Raw genomic sequence first — 22584 nt, forward strand, 5'->3', positions numbered from 1 at the left:
ACTCTCTTTGATTGTCCCCTGCAATACAGAACAGCAACAGGAAAAGAGAGGAGAAAACAGAGCGGCAAGAAGGTGAGAGGGAGGGAGGGCAGAGGGAGGGAGGAGCTTGAGATCAGCAGTGCCATAGACATGGTAGACGTTTGGTTAGAGCAGAGGGGAGGAGGGGCCGAAAGGCCAGGAGGAGGCATCCAGGAATGTCATCGTCTAAACCTCTATCTTGCATCAAATGTTTCATAAATTACTTCAGCTAATTGTATTTAATAGCCAGAAGGGGAAAGGGTAAAAATGTTTCCTTTCTACTGCAGTAGTGGTGCAGGCCTTTAATCCCAGCACTCAGAAGGCAGAGGCAATGAGTTCAGGGCCAGCCTGGTCTACGTAGTGAGTTCCAGGACAGCTGGGGATACATAGAGAAACTCTGTCTCAGAAAACAAACAAAGAAACCAAAACATGTTTCCTTTGAGTGTTGAGCAAAGAGAAATGTCAAAGTTAAGGAATTTTTTCAGGATCTCACAGCTGGTTTTGAAGGTTAGGGGTCCAGGCTGTACCCAGTACCCCAAGGTGGGCAGACATTTCTCAAGTTCCAGTTGGCTGATTAACAGCCCGTCTGCTTTACAGTATGTTGTGGGCTGTGAGCAATCGGCTGCTTTTCAATTTCAATTTGATTATCAAATGTTCTTAAGAGCCTGTTGAGGACCATCCCACTTATACTAAAGTAGAAGATGAAATGATTGAACAGTTTGGGTGGGAAGCAGAGAGGCAAGCCTGCCCTACCAGACTCCAAGGCCCCAGAAGCTGAGGGTCATTGTTGGCTTTTCTGGGGTCAGTTTGTTGCAGGAATCCTAAGCAACAAGTTTCCATGGTGCACACAAACTAACACTCCAGCCAGCTAAGTTGACCTGCAGCACAGAGCGCCTAGGAAAGACAGTAAGTGTTTTAATCTTAGTTCTTTATTTTTATTAGACAAATCATATTTAACTCAAGAATGTACTACTGATTACTTTTTAAAGCCAAGGCACATCTGTCTTGAAGAATTGGAGTTCAGATATACTTGATCAAATTCATAGGGATTCATGCAAAGGGAAGTTTGCTAAATTTCAGTGGTTATAGACAGGTTAGTGAATTCATGCCATAAAACTGGGTATGTTTAAAGCATCTAATTCTGTGGGTTTTAGAATTTTAGAGTTAGGAAACTGTTGCTGCCACAGTCTGATTTTCAAGGAGTTCATCACCCCCAAATGAAGCCCTGTACTTTGCCAGCACTCAGGGCTCACACCTACCCCCAACTGGTCCTAGACAACTATTGGTCTACATTTGACTTCAGAGATTTGCCGGCTCTGTGCCTCTGTCATGCACATGGAAGCAGGTAATACGTGGTGTTCTCTGTCTGACTTTGTTCACATAGCATGTTTCATGATTCTTCCATAAAAACATCTATCACTCTTCACTCATTGAGTGTATGTGTGAATATGTGTGTGGCAGATGGAGGCCAACCCTCTGTCTTGTTCCTCAGGAGCCACGCACCTTGTTTTTTGAGACAGGTTCTCTCATTGGCCTGTAGCTCACCAGGTAGGTTTGCCTGGCTGGCCAGTAAGCCACACAGATCTGCCTGTCTCTCCCTCCCCAGGTAGAGCTTGAAGTGTGCTCCCACAGGGATGGAGGGTGGACATGGAAGGTCTGGGAAATGAGTGGGGTTGGGATACATGATGGGGAATCCTCAGAGAACTAACAACAACAGCAAAAAGAATGCAGTATGTTCCCCTGCCATGTATACCGGGGATTGAACTGGGATCCTCACACTTGCACCGCAAAGACTACCAACTGAGCTGTCTGTCCATCCTGCTTCATTTCTGTTGTCAAATACTATTCTGCTGTCTGGGTATTATACTTTTGTTTTGTAATCTGTTGGCTAATATCAAGAATATTTTCACTTTTGCCCGTTATGACTCCCCATGAACATTCATGTTCAATTTTTTTGTTCGTTTGTTTTGTCTTTGGAGACAGGGTTTCTCTGTGTAACAGCCCTGGCTGTCCTGGAACTCACTCTGCAGACCAGGCTGGCCTCGAACTCACAGAGATCCCCCTGCCTCTGCCTCTCGAGCGTGCACCACCACCACTCAGCCTCATGTCCAAATTTTTTATAGCTATATTTTTCCTTCTTTTTGATGGATATACTCTATTTAATAACTCACTATGAAGGCACAGCAATCAAGATTGTGGAAATACTAGCACAAAAGAGGATAGGAAAGCAAGTCTAGAAATAAAGCTGTTAGGGCCCTGTTAGGTCCCACAAAAGACCACCATCCACATATGCAATCAACAAGAGCATTTATATCTCGAGAAAGCTTCCAGCATTCTGGGCCCGGCCATTCCATACAAAGGCAAAATGGTGACGACCCTGAAAGAGATGTGTGAACTCCTTTTAAGCAGAGCTGAAGGGGAGTTCCTAGGGCAGTCAGGTCATTTTAGATATAATTGGCTTAAGCAAGTGGCAATCATATTAGTACATTCTAATTGGCCAGGGCTAGTCAGGGGCTGGTCAGGACTACAGTTTTCCATTTAGGGGCAGGCCTGGACAAGTCCCAGGCCTTATTTTGTTATTACCTTGAGCTTGCTGACTATGAGGACTGGCTCAAATGTCCAGGCTTGCTACTCCCTATCTCCCTTGTCCCTGTTGTCAGGGGCACCAATGATTAATTGCCCTTTGTTCTTAGCTTCTTCAGAAACATTCTTTCCAGTTTCAAGAGCAGGGACTGAGGCCTAGTTTTTATCTGAGTTATTAGGGCAGGCTGTCATGGTATTTGCCTGGCCCTCTCAAAAGTCCTGTGCTCATGTTCCTTGCTTTTCACAGTTGTTTATACACGGGTATATAAAATGTACAGATAAATGAAATATGTTCACAATTGATCACAGATACAAATGCAAGACTGAAGCCGTCAAGGCAGAACAAGGAAAATTACCTATGGCCATCTAGTTCTCTCAGTAGCATTTGTTAAAAGCCTCCTCCTCCCCCACTGAACTGCCTGCCATGAGTCCTGAAGTCAGGATGTCGGGGCCTCTCACCCTATCCCTTTTGAGATGGTTTTGCCTGTTTGGGTTTCTGCTTGCTTGTTTCTTCTTCTTTTTCTTTTTGCATTTCTATATGATTTTTCTGGGGGCTGGGGCATTCGCTCTTCAATTGTCTGGAAATAAAATATTGCCGCCCATTCAAACTTCTGGCTTACTTGTCCACATGTTGTGCAAGCTCTTTGGTGTGGCCTCAGATGTGGAGCAGATGGGGATGGTTAAAGCCTAGAGGCTTGTGTAGAAGTCAAGTCAAGCGCAAGGGCTTTTGCACACTGGCTGTAAAAATGGTTTTCTGCTTAGTAACACCTGAAGATGAGATCTATGAATATTTGTTTATTGTTGATCAAATCCTCTAGGGTAAGGTAAGGGTTGTCTGTTAAATATTTATTTTTAAATTTGAGTTTATTTTGTACGTGTGCATGTGTGTGTGTGTGTGTGTGTGTGTGTGTGTGTGTGTGTGTGTGTGTGTGTACATACGTGTGGAAGCATAGGAAGCATACATCAACTCTGGGTGTCTTCTTCAGCTGTTCTCCACAGAATTCGTGAGAGACCGGGCCTCTCACTGAACTTCTAGTCATTTATTCTGCTAAATTGGCTGGCCAGTGATCTCCAGAGATCTGCCCGACTCCAGTCCCCCAGCTTTGAGATCACAGTCACCAGCTGCGGCAGGCATCCTTGGACATGGGTTCTGGGGATCTGAACTCTGGTCCTCCTGCTTGTGGAGCAAGCCCTTCACCAAGTGAGCCACCGTCCCTGGCCCCAGTGAGTCCAATTTAAAAAGTGAGACGCGAGGGCTCGGGAAAGATCGGGGCAGGCAAGATGCTTGATGTATAAGCTGAGGACCAGAGTTTGAATCTTGACACCCATGTAAGTGCTAGGTGTGAGTCTAATGGCCCATCCCAGTTCTCAGGAGGCAGAGACGGGAGATCCCAGGGAAAGCTGGCCAGGTAGCTGAATCACTGGGCTACGGCTTCAAGGGAAACATATTTCCTCAATATATAAGGTGGGAGAAGACGCTCAACCTCTGACCTCCTCATGTCCTCTCATACACATGCTTGCACACCCTCACCCCATATGTATCTACGCACATGCATGCATGCATCCCCACACATGCCAAAAAAGGTGAAATGCTGTGTGTACCATCTTCTCTGTTACTCCACGAAGCACATGCAGAACACCTTTCTCTTGTCACACACTCAACCTTTGTCTTGCATAACTAGAGACTCTGATTTGCTTGGGTCAAGGTCAAGGGTCCTTGTTCCCAACATTCCACTGGTGATACTATGTATCTATCCCCTCTAATGAGAACCACCATCCCCTTCTTGCTGTGTCCCGCAAGTGTCCAGTCTTGCTCCCTGCCCTCTGCTCCCTGCTTTCCACTCAGAGAGAAGCTGCTATCCAGTCTGGTGAGTGGTTAAGCCTGCCGTGGGAGCTCATTACAATTGCAGAATTTAAGGCCTTATCTACTACCTACCCAGCCAGAAACACAAACAATTTCCCTAATCGATCTGTGCAGACAGAAGTTGGCAATCTGTGACCTCTAGGCCAAATCCCGTTCCTGTTTTGAAGGCTTATAGTCATCTAAGATTCCCAGCCTTCCTAGGTTGGCTCAAGGAGGCTTGCAGGGTGAGCCTTCACATCGCCACCCTCGTTGACCTTTTCATCCCAGTCACCTGCTTGCCCAGCCCCCACTATGCTTGCCCCCCCTCCTCAGGTCCTTCTGATCACAGTGTTGAAAGATCCTAAATGTTTGCGAGGGGCACAGTAAAGAAACCCGTGATTGGCCACTCCATGACTGGGGGCCAAGAGGGAGAAAACATTCAGAAGCATCTGGGAGAGAGAGAGTCCAGAAAAGAGAGAGAAACAAGCAGACTAGGCATGGCCCAGGCTCGGGAGACAGGGATGGCAGAGAATAGCGAGTGAGAGACTAGCGAGAGGAGCAGGGTGGGGTGAAAAACCCTGTGTTATACAGTGTGCGCGCGCGCGCGCGCGCGCGCGCGTGTGTGTGTGTGTGTGTGTGTGTATGTGTGTGTGCGCGTGCGTGTGTGCATGTGTGCGCGCGTGTGCGTGTGTGCCTGTGTGCATGTGTGTCTGTGTGCGTGTGTGTCTGTGTGCACGTGCGCGCATGTGTGTCTGTGTATGTGCGCGTGTGCGTGTGTGTCTGTGTGTGCGCGTGTGAGCGTGTGTGTCTGTGCGTGTGTGTGTGTGTGTGTCTGTGCGTGTGTGTCTGTGTCTGTGTGTGCGCGCGTGTGAGCGTGTGTGTCTGTGCGTGTGTGTGTCTGTGCGTGTGTCTGTGTGCACGCGCGTGCGTGTGTGTGTGTGTGTGTGTGTGTGTGTGTGTGTGTGTGTGTAGGGGGTTGTGAGTGCTTGCATGTGTGTCTGTGTCTGGAGCAGCCTTAGGAGAGAGGTGAGAAAGGCAAGGGAACTAGCTGGGCTTTGAGATGTATAAGAAGCTTACGTGAGTAGAGGTTGAAGGCCACCATGGGCTTCCATATGCAACCACAGGGACATGTCAATGGATAGCCATACGTCCCCCCTGCCAGAGGCAAGGGAGATGACTCCTTTTGGCAGATGGGAACCAGTTTCTCAAGTCCCTGAGGAATGCTGGCTTTTATCCAACCACCAGAAATTCTTCGGGGCGGGGGGGTGGGGTGGGGGTGGGGGGGGGGAGGCTGAGCCTAGACTTGATTTTGGACCAAATCAGTAGACTGGCCCTTTTGGGGAAAAACAGAGCAGTACCCATTGGACCTGACACTAAACTCTGATACAGTCTTAAAGGTCTTCGATGGGGTTTAAGAGGACGCCAAGTTGTATTGATGATGAGTGATTTTTAGAGGATTATTATTGCCACGGAAGACAGACAGGTAGTAAAAACATGGCCGTCGTCTGAGATCGGGCCCCAGCAGGAGACAGACAGCATGGCAGGGTCTCTGAAGAAGAATCAGAGCCCCTGTGGCAGAAGAAGGGGCCTTTTCTTACACTGTTCTGAGGATGGAGGAGGTTTCACACACAAGCCAGTAGCCGGGCTCTCTTAGTCGTAGGCAGGGGGCAAAGAAGGGCTGAGGAGCAGGATGTGTGTCCACTTTTGACATGAACTCACTGACCCAGATGAGAAATCCAGACATCTGAAACTATGTTAGCTAGGGACTCACAGACGCAAGCGTCTCTGTAGGAAGCCTGGAGCTATCTGTGAAAGGTGCGTCTGAAAAGTATTGTGGCCTGAGCAGCAACAGCTGGATTTTAACATCAGGTCCTTACATAGCCCATCAATGATCTGAGTGCAGGTTGTTCAACACTGGCTAGCTGTTGAGATTGCCAACCCAGGGAGGAATGAGGTCTCCAGAGGATTTTCAGCCCTGGGGCTGAGAGGCACCTGACCTTCTCACTGACCATCTGTTCCCTCCTCATGCCTGTCTTCTTTTTCCTGAGAATGCCTACAGCTGGTGGGTGCTGGACACCAAGTAGACGGCACATTCACCCGAGGCACATAGAAAAAATGGTGGAACAGGAATTCCCATTGTTATAGAAGCAGCTTTTAAGTTCCTATTTAGTAGCCTCTGCTTGGTCCCTCCATGTAAAAGTGACTTACTGTCTGATCCTTTATAGAAAAAGATTGGTGAGCCCTGGTCTACACGTTGATATTGGAAGCTCGTACCCTGTGCAGTGTGAGCTCCTAGTCCCAGGATCCTCCACTGTCAGCCACGAAAACAACCGTTATTCAGCTCTTTAGGATCCAACCTAGAGCTCTGACAGGACAGCTCTGTTTACTTCCCAGTCTTAGTGACTGGCTCTTTTTCCCGTCCCTTGACACTGCATTTGAATTACGTTTACTTCTCTGATCCTCGGGCTCTAGGGTTGTTCTCACATTTGATTATGCATCAGATGCCGGGCCAGGATCCTTGGTCCCTGCCCCAGAGTTTCAGGTTCAGTAGGTAGATATCGAGCCCAATAATTTGCATTTCTAACAAACTCTGGAGCTGCTCGTGATGATAGTTTGGAAGGTAGACTCTGGCTCTCCAGTTCTCAGCTTGAATCTTGAGATCTAGGGCATCCCCAGTGGGCACAAGTTCAAGCAACTGCCCACTCCAGTTTCCTGCCTTTAGTCCTCATGTGTTCACATCAGCATTTCTCAAGACTTTAGAGCTCAGAATCTTTTAAACATCACCCAAAGGGCTTTCATTTATTTAGATTGTATCTATTGATATTACCAGGCATACAAAGTTAAAAACTAGCTCCCATTTTAGAGGGGTGTGTGTGTTTTAGAACCAAATGTTAGAGACCTTTGATCCCCTAGAGCTGAAATTATAGGTGGTTGTGAGCTGCCTGGGAGTAGAACTCTGGTCCCCTGGAGGAACGGCATGTGCTCTTAACCATTGATTCATTTCTCCAGCCCTCAAACAGAATATCTTAAAGTGGGATAGATTCATCGATGGGAATTCAAATAAACCCATTCCATAAGAGTCCTAGTTAGGCTTGTCTTGTGATAAAAAACATTGACCCAAACAACTTGTGGGAGGAAGTTGCAGTTTACCTGGTATAGTCCGTCACCAAGGAAGATCAGGGCAGGAACTCAAGGCAGGAACCTGGAGATAGGAACTGAAGCAAAGATCATATAGGAATGTTTATTAGCTTGCTTGCTTTCTTATACAACCCAAGACCATTTGTCCAGGGGTGACATTGCCCACAGTGGACTGAGCCCTCCAACATCTGAGAGCAAATTTGATGAAGGCCAATTCCTCAGTTGAGCTTCCTTCCCTGTGTGTCAAGTTGACAAGAATGGTATATTTAGAAACATGTTAAAGTAGTTTCATGAATTAAATTTCTTATAGAATTAAAGAAAGTTAACAGCACAATAAGAAATATTTTCATGAAAAGTAATCACGTTTTCCACAACAACAACAAAAAAATGTGAAGAATGATGTTGGCTTACTCTCTGTTCCCAGAATCCCTTTACCAGCTAACGTAACTGGGGTCAGCTCGATCTTTATAGCAACTTTGGCATTCACTGTAATGTTTTGATGGATGTATATAAAGAAACGGTGATTTCAGGCATTTGTAAAGTTGGACAGGGAAAAGTAATTGTAGCCTTTTTGGATAATCATGGGTTTTCTTCTCTGGATCCACATCAGAACCTCACAAGTGGTGATGTCTCAAAGATGTAGTGCCATGTAGCATCTGAAATGATGTGCATGTTCCTGCTATAGTCCATTAGAACCCAGCGACCTACCTCCAATGGCTCTCTTTACATGTGCTCCATCTTGCAACACCCTGTGCTTGTCATATGGAGAGACTGGTCCATGGGTGGTGGAGATTCCCTCAGGTTGACACATTTCATCGTACAATCACATTTGCTAAGCCGTATACACAGGGGTAAAGGATTCAATAAATGCACTCCAAATTGTACTTGGATTGTAACATGCTCCTGTAAGTGTGGTGCATACAGCAGTTTGCCGATGGCATCTTTTTTTGTGTGTTCAGGCATCAGCAGTTTTCTCTACCATTGTCTTTAAACCACAGGATAAGTGACAACAGAGTAAATGAGCCTGTTGACATTTTAATCCGACAATGAAAACAGTTTTCATTTCCTAAGTCCCCTAAACTAAAAATCAGGGACGCGTAAGGGTTTATAGATTACAGTATGTGCACTGGTGATCCATGGCACAGTATTTTGTGTATGTGTGCATGTGCATGTGCATGAGTGTGTGGGAGGAAAGCTGTTTATGTGGAGGTGTGCATGTGTGTGTAGAGTTCAGAGAACAACTTTGGGTGTTGGTTCTCACAGTCTCCCATCTTTTGTTTGAGATAGGGTCTCTCACTGGCCCGGAACATCACCAAGCAGGTCAGACCGCCTGGCAAGGGAACCTCAGGATTGCCTATTTCTATTTCCCATGCTGGGATCACAACCATGAACCACCATGCCCAGCTTTGTGTGGGGGTTCTAGGGATCTGAACTTAGGTCTTCAAGCTTGAGAAAAAAGCCACGTTACTGACAGTGCATCATCTCCCCCAGACACCTCGTGGCATACATGAATAACAATTTTTAGCTGTTTTAGTTGTGTGTTGGTGAGCTGTACTCCTCATGTGGTGTGGCAACAGCTTTTAATTTCCATGGATCCCTTATGCCAGATCCAGTCATCCAGTCCAAACTGTTCATGCAGATTGTCGCTGTCCCCACAGCATCTCTGGATGCTTCTATACTAGAAAGACAAGATGCAGAACTCCACAACCAACTCAGGGTAGCATAAAACTAACAGAACCCTGAAGTAGGAGCAGAAAAGTCACACTGGGAGATGGGTGGAGGTGACACTGTAAAGTGCCAGTCTATTACTTTAGAGATAATTCTGGGTACAGTGGAGGCCATCAGTAGTTTGGGGTTTGCAGAATGGTGAATGCTATCCACAGTTGCTGAGTTAGGCATCCATACAGCAGAAAACACACACACACACACACACACACACACACACACACACACACACACACACACACACAATTTAGATGCAAATCCACATGACAGGAAAGCAAGTCACTGATGCAGAAACCTAGGGAGCCCTTGCTAGGGGTGAAGGATTGTATGGAATTTCCTAAATGGCCTGTATCTCGGGCAGATTCTGTCATAGAACTGTCCAAAATATCAGACATGACGAAGCTCCACCAGGCTGTAGCAGCAGGGGACTGCAATTCAGTGAAGAAGATTCTGAAGAAAGGTCTCTGTGACCCAAACTACAAGGACGTGGACTGGAATGACCGGACGCCTCTCCACTGGGCTGCAATCAGAGGTGAGTAGACAATGGCGCCGTAGACCCCTTCCTCCCGGCCACCTTCACGAGGGCGTCAGTCTGTGTCAGAGTGGGATGGACATTTCGTTAATGCTCCATGGACCATTTCACCTGGCATTGACCCTTACTAGTGACAGCCCCTGGGCCGTGTTATTTAATGTTTTGGGCACTCATTCTTCTACACAATGGGGGCAGTAATGCTGTACTGGAGTTCTTTGATGGAGAGTTAGAGAACAACGATGAGACTCTAAACGATGCTCTCAATTAGTCCTCGGTCGTCATGACTTCATGAATGGCGCATCATGAAGATGAATTCTCGCCCCCTCCCAGCACATCCCATTTATGCGACCGGAAGTTAGTGAGAAAACTCAGTCAAAGTCTCTGGAAACTGGGGCTGGATAGATGGCTCAGCAGCAGTTAGGAACGCTCACTGCTCATATAAGGACCAAGTTTTTGTCCCAGCACCCACACCCACCTCTAACTCCAACTGCAGGAGAACCAACACCTTCTGCCTGTGGGGCACCTACAGACATGTGCATGCACGCGCGCGCGCGCACACACACACACACACACACACACACACACACACACAAATTAAACTTTTTTAAAAGTCTCTAGCAATAAACACCACCAAATGACATTAGGGAAAAGAGTACTAGAGACAACTTTGCTTGTCAATTATTTGTCTTCTCTCTTGTGGGGAGAGGGACTAGGCAGAAAGTAAAACTAGCTGCAAAAACCTTGGTTGGGATATTTCTGCAGAAATCTGTGTAGGGAGCATTAGTAACTGTATCAGATGACCACTCAGGGAACACTTGCTGTGTGCTGGATATTGTGCTGGGTGCTTCGTGTCTGGGAGTTTATTCATACTCCTCACGGATTTGGTGAGACCAATGGTGCAGCCCTAATTTGCAAATGAGGGCATTGAGCATTTGTTTCGTACCCAAGGTATTACTTATTGGAGAACGAACGCACATCTGTCCGATTAGAACGCCTGTGCTCTTAAACTGTGTCAGCTGTATTCTAAGGGTGCTCAGTTTACTGATTGTAATTAGTTTTGCTAGTGTGTGTTTGTACATGATTGTTTGTGTAGGTGTGTGTGTGTGTGTGTGTGTATGCCATGGTGTACAGTGGAAGTCAGAGGACAACTTTCAGGAGTTGGTTCTGTTTTACTTTAAGCTCTGGCTCAGGCTGGATGGTGGTGGCACACACCTTTAATCCCAGCACTCGGGAGGCAGAGCCCGGCAGATCTCTATGAGTTCAAGGCCAGCCTGGTCTACAGAGTGAGATCCAGGACAGGCACCAAAACTACACAGAGAAACCCTGTCTTGAAAAACCAAAAAAGAAAAAGCTCTAGTTCATGGCACCAGGCTTGAATGATGAGCTATCTCATCAACACAAGTTTTAAAATTTTTTTATTCTAAAAATTTAGTTTATGTATTTTTGATGTTTTATTATATTTTTGTTATTTAAGTATATTTTGATAATATTATTCCTCTCTCCCAAGTCCTTCTAGATCCTCTCCATGCTCCCTCCTTTAATCCCAGCACTCAGGAGGCAGAGGCAAATGGATCTCTGAGTTCAAGGCCAGCCTGGTCTACAGAGCTAGTTCCAGGACATCCAGGGTTACACAGAGAAACCCTGTATTGAAAAACAAACAACAAACAAAGCCAACACAACAACAATACCCCCCCAAACCAAGTAAACAAGTAAAACCACACCTAAAAAGAAAAAAACAAGAATACCAAATTATAGCCAATAAAAGCACACATACACAAGATACTCTACTCCTGAACACGAGGCCTGTCCTAGGGTGGTTGATATCCTCGGTGTCACTCTTTTGAAGAAAACAGATTTTTCTCTCTCCCAGCAAATATAAGTGACAGTTGTTACCTTTTACCCTAGGTCCCTGGGCTAACTAGTCTCAGCTTCTTGGTCACCCAACCACTGTGTTGTTAGTTGTTTTTGCTCTTTCCTCTTTTAGGGGCCTGACACCCAGCTCCCAAATAAATCACACACACACACACACACACACACACACACACACACACACACACACACGATTATTCTTTTTTTTTTTTTTTTTTTTGGTTTTTCGAGACAGGGTTTCTCTGTGTAGCTTTGCGCCTTTCCTGGATCTCGCTCTGTAGACCAGGCTGGCCTCAAACTCACAAAGATCCTCCTGTCTCTGCCTCCCGAGTGCTGGGATTAAAGGCGTGCACCACCACCACCCAGCTGGATTATTTTTACTTACAAATGCCTGGCCTTAGCTTGGCTTGTTTCTAGCCAGCTTTCCTTAACTTAAATTATCCTATCTACCTTTTGCCTCTGTGTTTTTAATCTTTCTCTATTCCTATATACCTTTCTTTACTTCTTACTCCATGGATTGCTGTGTAGCTGGGTAGCTGGCCCCTAGTGTCCTCTCTCCTTTTCTTATTCCTTGATTCCCTTCCCAGATTTCTCCTTCTATATATTCTCTCTTCCTGCCAGCTCTGCTTGTCCTTTCTCCTGCCTTACGATTGACTGTTCAGCTCTTTATTAGACCAGTCAGGTATTTTAGACAGGCAAAGCAGCACACCTTCACAAAGTTAAACAAATGCAACATAAAAGAAAGCAACATATCTTTGAATCATTAAAAAAATGTTCCACAGCATGAATAAATGTAACACATCATGAAATAATATTCCACAACACTGTCTGGTAAGGGTTCCATCTCACAGAGTGGGCTTTAAGTTGAATCAGGTATGGGTTGGTGACTCCCATAAGCTTTGTGCCACCATTGCCTTATCATATCTTTCAGATAGGATACCACTGTAGATACAGAATTTGTGGCTGGCTTGGTGTTCATGTCTTTTTTGAGAGCGTGAAGAGTACCTTGCCATACCAAAGATGCTGGAACATAGGGTGAAGGCTCTGTGTAGGCACTGGCTCAACATCTCCATCATTAATGAGTTGTATAGGTGTTGTCTTTAGCAATGGGGCCTTGCCGGCAGTTTGTGGAGAGCAACCTACAGTCTTGGTAACAGCTGGAGTTGTTTGGGGATTCCTGTAGTGCCCCTTTGACCAACAACTCAATTAGATTAACCCAATACAGGTACTGGAAGCTTTGTTTGGTGACAAGAGATGGCAAATTGGAATGATGACACACACCCCTCCATTATTTGGCAATTTCATTTAGATCACCTTCATCGATGTATATATTTTAGAAAGCTTCTATTACATTAGGTTTCCATATGTGATAGTTTAAATGAAAATGGCCCCATAGGCTCATGGGAGTGACACTATTCGGAGTTGTGGCCTTGCTGCAATAGGTATAGTTTTGTTGGAGGAAGTGCATTACTGAGGGTGGGCTTTAAGGTCTCAGAAGTTCAAGCCAGGCCTAGTAGCTCAGTCATTGCCTGCTGCCTGCTGATCCAATCCAGATGTAGAGCTCTCAGCTACCTCTCTAGCACCATGTCTGTCTGTATGCTATTACATTTCCCACTATGACAATAATGTGCTAAACCTGTGAACTGTAAGCCAGCCTCAATTAAATCTTTTCCTTTAGAAGAGTTGCTGTGGTCATGATGTCTCTTCACAGCAACCAAGACCAAACTAAGACACCATACTACCTTTTAAATGTCCCTTAATTTCTGCTGTCTCTCTCTGTATTCCTCCCACAATCCCCTTCCCACTTGATCCTTCCATTCTAGCCCCCCACATCCATCCATAACTGTCTATTCTACTTACCTTTCCTAAGGAAATCTATATGTTCCCTCTTGTCCCTTACTCTATATCTAACCTCTGTGGTTCTATAGATTGTAGCTCAGTTATCATTAACTTCATAGCTGATACCCACATATAAGTAAATGCCATATTCATCTTTGTGAGTCTGGATGACCTCACTCAAAACAATTTTATTTTAGTTCTATCCATTTCCCTGAAAATTTCATCATGCCATTTTTAACAGCTGAGTAATATTCCATTGTGTAAATGGACCCTGTTTCCTTTATCTATTCTTCTGTTGAGGGACAGCTAGGTTGTTTCACATTTTTGGCTGTTTATGAATGGAGCAGAGCATTCAAGATCTGTTTGGGGTACAGAATAAGTTCAAGGCCAGTCTTGGCAACTTAACTAGACTCTCTCTCAAAATAAAAAGTAAGAAGAGTTCTAAGGACTGTAACTCAGTGGTAGAGAACTTGCATAGGACATGTGGGGCCCTAGCTTCAACCCCAAGTTGTACAAAATAAATAATTAAAATAAATAAGCAAGGAATATATTGCGGCTGCAGAAGCAGCGAGGCTTGCCAGTGTGTAGATGGGAAGGACTGGAGTCAGGCCTGGGACAGTACACAGAAAGGAGGACTGTTCTAGAAAGAATGCAGGAAGTTCTTAGAGGGCTCAGGTCTCCATGGAAGGAGGATGGGGAACTGCCTCCCAGGAAGAAGAATGATGATAACAAGGCAGAGGTACCCTGAAGGCCAGTTTCCTCCTGCATTGGTACTGTCTAGGCTGCTTGTGGCCTCAGGCCACTGAGGACATTTGTATCTTAACTCCATGTTTGTTTATCCGTGGTATATCTAAGGGCAAATGGAAGTGATACATCTCCTGATACAATATGGAGCCAGACCCTGCTTGGTGACTGATGTGGGCTGGACCGCAGCTCACTTTGCAGCTGAGTCAGGCCATCTGAATGTACTCAAAATTCTCCACGCACTGCATGCTGCCATTGATGCTGCTGACTTCTTTGGAGATACACCCAAGAGGATCGCACAGATCTATGGGCAGAAAGCCTGTGTGGACTTTCTGGAGAAGTAAGTACTGTGTTTTCCCAGAGATAGAAAGGAGCCTGTAATGGAGTTTTTGTCCATTGACCAATCTCAGGGAAATGAAAACAAAACAAAGAGATCTAACCCAGTGGTTCTCAACCTTCCTAGTGCTTGGACCCTTTATGACAGTTCCTCATGTTGTGGTGACCCCCGAACCATAAAATTATTTCGTTGTTGCTTCATAACTGTAATTTTACTGCAATTATGAACCATAATATAAATATCTGACATGCAGGATATCTGATATGTGACCCCAAGGGAGTCATGACCTACAGGTTGTGAACCCCTGAACCAACTGACTGGTATCATAATTTTTTAAAATGATTATTTACTTTTATTTTATGTGTATGAGGTTTTTGCCTGGGTGTATGTATGTGCCAAAAGAAGGTGCCAGATCCCCTGGAACTGGAGCTACCAACTGCTGTAAGCAGCCATGTGGGCTAGGAAGAGAAGGTCCTCTGCATCGCTCTGTATAAATAAAACATTGATTGGCTAGTAGCCAGGCAGGAAGTATAGGCAAAACAAACAGAAAGGAGAATTCGGGGAAGTGGAAGGCTGAGGCAGAGAGATGCTGCCAGCTGCTGTGACGAGAAGCAACATGTTAAGATACCAGTAAGCCACAAGCCATGTGGCAACTTATAGATGAATAGAAATGGGTTAATTTAAGATAGAAGAACAGCTAGCAAGAAGCCTGCCATGGCCATACAGTTTATAAGTAATATAAGTCTCTGTGTGTTTACTTGGTTGGGTCTGAGCGGGTGTGGTACTGGCAGGTGAGAGAGATTTGTCCTGACCGTGGGCCAGGCAGGAAACTCTAGCTACAGTTCTTATCAGAATGAGCCATCTTTCTAGCTTCTATAATAATTTTTAACTTGATTTTAATATTTTTTATTTGAATGACAACTTGAGGGTGAAAAGTACATTGATCTTTTGCTCTAGATCCGACAAAATTATCTCTAACAAGAGCTGGACACTAAGTTTGGGGATGGGACACAACCTAAACCTCATGGCCACTCTTGGGCTTCTGAAAGGTGCTCGAGCTAGCTGTATGACTCTGTAGGAGCTAAACCAGCCTCCTGACCCTCGGTTTCCACACACTTACAGTGCAGGAGGGGCTGTGGAGACAGTTCAGTCAGTGAGGTGCTTGCCACACAAACAAGAGGCCCTGAGTTTGAAACCTCATAACCCATGTAAAACTAGTCACAGTGGCCACATCGGTAGCTCCAGTATGAGAGTTCAGACACTGAAGGATCCCATGACAGTCTGGACAGAACTGCAAGTGAGAAATTCTGTCCCAAAATGTGAGGAGACGATACACTACATTGATCTCTGGCTTCTTTATGCACGTGCACACAAACACATACATATATTGCCCTCCCTCCCACACCCCATGAGGCAAATGAATTAGACTTCTGTTTTTTAAGAGCCATCTACATTCATGTATGGCTCCCCTAACACAGCTAGAACTTGTCAAATATTCATTCATTTATTTACTAAGTTAAGCAGTTGGATATAATTAAGTACTAATTCTGTTCTTTGCAGTCATAGCCTTGAGAGGAATGGAAATAAGATATATGAACCTAAAATTTGGGTCAACAAGTGATTCATACAAGAAAAAGTTGAATAGCCTGGTCTGAACATGGTTGCTTGGGAAAGGAAGGTGAGATAGAAAAGCTGGAAGTAATGCCAGTTTATGGTAGAGAACAGTGACCGTGGGCTGTCTCCGATGAGCTTCAAATACAGTTATGGTCAAAATGTTAAACTAGGCCAGGATGGTGGCTTAGGCCTAAAATAAGAGCTGCTCAGGAGGTTGAGCCAGGGAAATTGTAAATGCAAGGCCTGCCTGGGCTATACAGTGAGTTAAAGGTCAGTCTGGGCAAATTAGTCTCAAAGAAAAAGTAAAATAAGATTTAGGGAATGTAACTTAGAAAATGGAGTGACTGCTTAGCCCATGTGAGGGCCCTGAGTTGAATCCCTGACACTACCATCCCCTTAAAAGTTAAACTAGTAAAACTGTTCCCTGGGCTGAGATTGGCAATCCATAGAGATGCCTCAAGAGACCCTACCTTGGAGATGGTGTCACCATTTAACAATATTACAGATCACAGATGGGGAGCTGGAAAGAGGCACGCTATGAGTCCTGTTCACAAACTCCTCTCCCCAGATCTAGGTGTCACACTCAGGACCTCTGTGTGCCATGGCCCTGAGCACCAGCAGGCATTCCTCATTGAGTTTCCTACAGATCTAACGCCCTGCTATGTGACATGGTTCCCTTGATCTTATTACTTCTCAGGTCCTCACACAGGTATCTGAATCTGAAACTCCTGTCATTGGACATTTTTCTTTCCCAACCTATCACCTGTGTGCAGGACTCACTAATTTCCCTGTCATCCGCATACCGTGGAATGGTATCCCATACCTTTCTTGCCTCTGTTCATAACTTTTAGACCCTTTGCTATCTATACCTTATGACCTAGCATTCCCATCTGTGGATGGATCTCTTGTATAATGTGGGTTTCAGCACCAGATCTATAAAGTGAGCACATGACTACTCTGAGGGATGGTTGAAGAGAAGGTTTTTATTGTAGATGTGAGGGAGAGTACAGCCAGGGGCATTCCAGTGCAAAGTAGTAGACTAAACATGGCCAGTAGAATGGACTGGGTCATGAGAGGAAAGCAAGAGAGGAACATAGACAGTGTAACTGGACGATTTCCTGGTCTTGCCCAGCTCCCGCATCCCATGGTCACTCAGACCCAATGAACACACAGAGGCTTATATTAATTACAAACTCTATAGCATAATAGCTCAGGCATTTCACTAGCTAGCTTTTACATCTTAAATTAACCCATTTCTATAAATCTATACTTTGCCATGTGGCTTACTGGCATCTTTACATCTTGCTTCTCATGGCAGTGGCCGGCAGTGTCTTCTCTGTTCTCCCGTTCTCTTTCCTCCTCTCTAGTTAGAATATCCTGCCTAATCTTATTCTGCCTCACCATTGGTCAAACAGCTTTATTTATCAACCAATCAGAGCAATACATATTCACAGCATACAGAACGACATCACCCATCAGAGACGGTAAAGAGGAGACAGAGCCAAGAGGACCAACAGCCAAGAGTGAGCTAAGAGATAGCATGGCTGAAATGGCAGGGCTTACAGGAATGAGAAGCTGGGGGAAAGGATGCCTGTAAGCTGGAGAAGTTTAGGGTTGAGGTGGGGTGAGAAGAGCTGAGAAGCTCCAGAATGCCAGCATGGACTTTGTAATAGGTATTTGTAATGTTGAGAGAGCCTGGAAGCCAGCATGCTCTTTGGTATGCTAATGGACACCATAGTTAGCCATTTGTCTGGGTTTCTGTTGGACTTGGCATTTCTACACTCTCTACTCCTGGGCTTGACCAGCTAAAGAAAGGCCCAGAAATAAGTAGATGAATATTGGCAGGGAACAACAGAGGTCTACTTCTATATAAACCCACCTCAACTGTTTCTCAGAGGACACACTTTGTATCTGAATTCATGAAGGAACACACTTTTCAAAGGCTGCTCCCCCATGTACTTGCATGTCTTACAAATCCCCACATCAGTTCACCTCGCCTTCCCTTTTTTCTGTGTCATGGTGTCCTCCTTCTGAAACAGTGGTCCTCAACCCTCCTAACACTGCGGCCTTTTAACATAGTTCCCCTTGTTGTGGTGATTCCCCAACCATAAAATTCTTTTTGTTGCTACTTCGTAACTGTAATTTTGCTACTGTTATGAATTGGAATGTAAATACCTGTTTTCTGATGGTCTTAGGCAACTACTGTGAAAAGGGTTGTTCAACCCCTCAAGGGGTCACAAGCCACAGGTTGAGAACCACTGCTCTAGAATCTTCATATCTCCTCTAAGGAAGCCACCCCTGTGTTGTCCTTTGTTTAGTCTCCACTTCCTCTTGTATTGCCGGTTATCTCTACACACACACACCCCCGCGCCCCCACCCCCACCCCGCCCCAGTCTGTGAACTCGTTCATGCAGATCTTACTAAACAAATGAACACAGCCAGAGGCCCCTCCGGCTGCTTTCCCTTCTCCCCTCGGCTCCGAAGCTGCAGAGTTGATCCACAGGGCTGGTGCTTCTTCCTCACCTCTCGCTCATTTTGGAAGTCTTCCCCATGGCTGCACTGACACATTTCTCACAGGACTAACCATAAACTTCCTGTTCCTAACACAATGCCCCCTTCTCCACTCACAGTTAATCCTGCATTTTCCTTCCTCCTCCCCCCTCTTTTCACCCTCTCCTTCCTCCCTTTTTCTCTTTCCTCCCTCCCTCCCTCCCTCCCTCCCTTTTTTCTTTCATTTAATTTTTATTTATTTATTTATTTATTTGGTCAAAGCCTCACTGTACAATCCAGCTTTGCCTCCCTTTCCCAAGGGTGAGGATTACAGCCTGGTACCATCAGCATTTTCTCTTGTGTATCTTTCAAATGCAAGGATTCCTCAGAGTCTTGCCTTGGCTTTCTCTGGATTTTTCTGAGTAATCTTAGCCCCTCCTTAGTGACCAGATGCACATGACATTCGGCCCAGTTATCTAAAATGGAGTGGGCACCACCAGGGAAACCGGGCAGACAATGCCGAGCAGACAAAAATAAATGCCAGCTACATCACATGTGAATCACATCTACCTACCATTTCCCACCAGAAACTTACTTCCTTTCTGCTGATAGAGGAGTCAGAGGAAAGAATTCTGGATGTGGGTGTAATTAGTCTGGTCCTGCAAATAGAGTGAAGACCTGGCCAAGGGAGGAGAGAGAAAACCTGTTGATCTGGGTGTTGGAAGTGTGCATCAGTCCAGTGTGCATGAGAAGATGTGGAGGGTGTAGAGAGGGCTGAATGCCCTGGCTGACTGGGTGATCCCAGCCAGGAGCCTTGCAAGCTAAAGTGGGTGGGCCGAGGACCGTAGTTAGTTAGGCAAGAAGCCAATGCTGAACTCATCATGGGATTGATGAGCTGAAACAGACTGGCTAGCAAAGTTGCTCACACAATAGAGGATGTGGCAATTGGGTTTCCTGTAGTGGGATCAGAGGCTTTATGACGCTAGACAAGACCACTGAGTTTCTTCACAGTTCACATTGTGAGGATGTGCATTCTGAGGCTATTTTTACTTAATTGACCTATACACACAATGTATGCAATTGGCATTTTCTTCTTGCACTTCCAATTTACTTAATTGATTGGTTGATTGAGACAGGGTTTCACCTGTAGCCTAGGCTGGGCTGGAGCTTACTATACAGCAGAGGCTAGCCTTGAACCTACAGCAATCCTCCTGCCTCATTCTCCTGGGTGTTGGTATTGCATACGTGGCAGGCTATACTTTAAAATTTTAAACAACAAACATGTGTTCCTTTTATAGTCAGGAAAATAGAATTAAAAGAAACAGCTGGGTGGTAGTGACACACGCCTTTAATCCCAGCACTTGGGAGGCAGTGGCAGGCAGATCTCTGTGGGTTCGAGGCCAGGCTGGGCTACAGAGTGAGTTCCAGGAAAGATGCAAAACTACACAGAGAAACCCTGTCTCAAAAAAACAAAAGAAAGAAAGAAAGAAAGAAAGAAAGAAAGAAAGAAAGAAAGAAAGAAAGAAAGAAAGAAAGAAAGAAAGAAAGAATTAAAAGAAACTATGGTGATATTTTATTTGTACTGAAATGTGGTTTTATTTGTATGTTAATAAATAAAGTTGCCTGGGGGTCAGGGCTAATAGCAAGCCATAGCAGAAGCTGGGTGGTGGTGGTGCACGCCTTTAATCCCAGCACTTAGGAGGCAGAGCTAGGCAGATCTCTGTGTGTTCAAGGATACAGCCAAGCATGGTGACTCACGCCTTTAATCCCAGGGAGTGATGGTAGAGATGGATTTCTGCCTCTGGAATGCTAGGATTAAAGGCGTGTGCTACCACTGACTATCTTAAGTATCTACTGGCTTTTCTGTTCTCTGACCCCAGATAAGTTAATTAGGGTACACAATATTTTGGGGAACACAATACCACCACAAGAAACATCTTCCCAATCACATGAAGACTGTTCTGGAAACGTGGGCACTTTAACAATAAGCAGCCCCTCCTTCTAGCAGTCTTGGGAGATTAATCACACTCAGGCCATACCAGCCTCTTCCATCTGCAGGTAGTTCCTCTGGGATCTGAGACCTTCTGAACTTTAGAAGGTTTGGAATCTAACGTGTGCACTTGGACATGTGTGAACCTGGCCTCCTACCGTCCTAACTAGACCATGAATGGCCTGTGCTGTGTGTAGTGCTCGGGGAAGCAAGGCCCATGTCAGCGCGGGCCAGGCTCCTTCCACCACACTCACAGACCGGTCTCTTTGTAGGGCAGAACCGGAATGCCGCGACCACCGCCAGAGAGGACTGTTGCTTGATGAGCGGGACCCAGACTGGGACCTCAAGAAAAGAGAGCTAGAGCAGTCTCTTCCCGCCCCAGACCGAAACACCAACAAAAAGAGTAATAAGAGAATCCGAGGTTCTACCAGGCTCAGCCATTCCAAGGCCTGGAGGGTATGAGAAGGCGGAGCCCAGGACACAGATTTATTGGACCTGGGACCCAGCTTCCTGCTCTTCACAGAATTCGACTTCACCACCCTTATTTACCCAGGCCTCCACAGCAAACCACTCGGCTGGAAAGTCTTGCCGCCGTGTTTCTGCCAAAACCCAAGAGCGTGAAGCTAAACCCAGAAGCTCGACCCGGAGCGGACATGGCATTGGCAGGCAACAGCTGCTTGCATTTTGTTTGTAGTGACTTGCAAAGCCATCATGCCCCGCCCCTCACCCACCAACACACACTTAGTTACAGAGTGTTCGCCATCAAAGAAAGGGCTCTTCCAGTGAAATTGATCAGACGGGGGGGAGGGGGGCAAAAAATGAAATAGAAAGCAAAACAAAAATCAAGTTCGGGCTGGAGAAATGCTCAGAGGTTAAGAGCACTGGCTGCTCTTACAGAGGACTCGGGTTCGATTCCCAGCACCCACAAGGTAGCTCACAACTGTCTGTAACTCCAGTTCCAGGGCATCTGGCACTCTCACACCAATGCACATAAAATAAAGTTAAATAAATTACAAAAAAAGTTCTAAAATGTCCCAATATGATTGATTCAATCTATGCATAAAATTATGAATTTTTTTTTGTCACAAAGACTAAGCAAACGCTCTCTCTCTCTTGGCGTTCAGCTTTTTTTTTTTCTTTCTTGTGGGAGCCCACAGTCCCAGCATTGACATTTTCACCCATCATCACGTCCACCTAGGAGCAATGGTGGGCACTGCACCCACTCAGTGAGAGAACCGGAAAGCCTGGCATGAAGGGGTTCTGCCCCACCTAACGGAGCAAATGCAGAAAATGATGAAGTGTGGGCTTATTGGTCTAGTTATGCAATTGTGGATTTTGTAAAAGTTAGATCACATATTTCCAAGAAAAGTATCACATCTATTGAAGTTCTGAAGACAGTACAAGAAAAAGATAAATGCCTCATTAGCTATTTTTAATATTGATTTGCTGAAATGCATCAGACGTTTTAATGCTAAGTAAAGCATACTATGAAAATTAATTTTACTTCTTTCTATTTTTTTATTTTATCTATTTGTTTTCAAGTATGAGAAGATTATGTAGGTTTTCTTTTTGTTGGGGGCATGTGCACCTGCCATATTTTTTTTTGTGTGTGTGTGTGTGTGTGTGTGTGTGTGTGTGTGTGTGTTGTCTGTCTGTCTGTCTCTCTCTCTGTGTGTATGCTCTTGAGTGCCAGAGAACAACTTGTGGGAGTCAGTCGTCTCTTTCCATCATCTGGGTCCTGGGAATCAAACTCAACGGTCAGGCTTGGTGGCCAGGGCCCTTACCCACTAAGTCACCTTGCCAGCTCTGCTTTACTTTTTAAAGCTTATGTCTAGTAGAATGTTTAAAAATCCCTATGTGGC

The 22584-nt window shown here is 45.4% G+C and overlaps 1 protein-coding gene across 2 annotated transcripts; it reads left to right on the forward strand.

Annotated features, from left to right (window-relative positions):
• Positions 1 to 823: 823 nt before the first annotated feature.
• Positions 824 to 22194, forward strand: Ankrd66 (ankyrin repeat domain 66). Of its 2 annotated transcripts, none has more exons than XM_042266192.2 (4): positions 824 to 924; positions 9669 to 9839; positions 14403 to 14631; positions 20995 to 22193. In XM_042266192.2, the coding sequence occupies exons 2-4, from the start codon at positions 9701 to 9703 to the stop codon at positions 21182 to 21184; spliced, it is 558 nt and encodes a 185-aa protein (XP_042122126.2). In that variant the 5' UTR covers positions 824 to 924; positions 9669 to 9700; the 3' UTR covers positions 21185 to 22193. The 2 variants fall into 2 exon arrangements, with proteins under 2 accessions (XP_042122126.2, XP_076413942.1); XM_076557827.1 differs by lacking the exon at positions 824 to 924 and adding an exon at positions 940 to 1363 and having other exon boundaries at positions 20995 to 22194.
• Positions 22195 to 22584: the final 390 nt, after the last annotated feature.

This window comes from Peromyscus maniculatus, chromosome 21, assembly GCF_049852395.1.
Source record: "Peromyscus maniculatus bairdii isolate BWxNUB_F1_BW_parent chromosome 21, HU_Pman_BW_mat_3.1, whole genome shotgun sequence".
Classification (NCBI taxonomy): domain Eukaryota; kingdom Metazoa; phylum Chordata; class Mammalia; order Rodentia; family Cricetidae; genus Peromyscus; species Peromyscus maniculatus.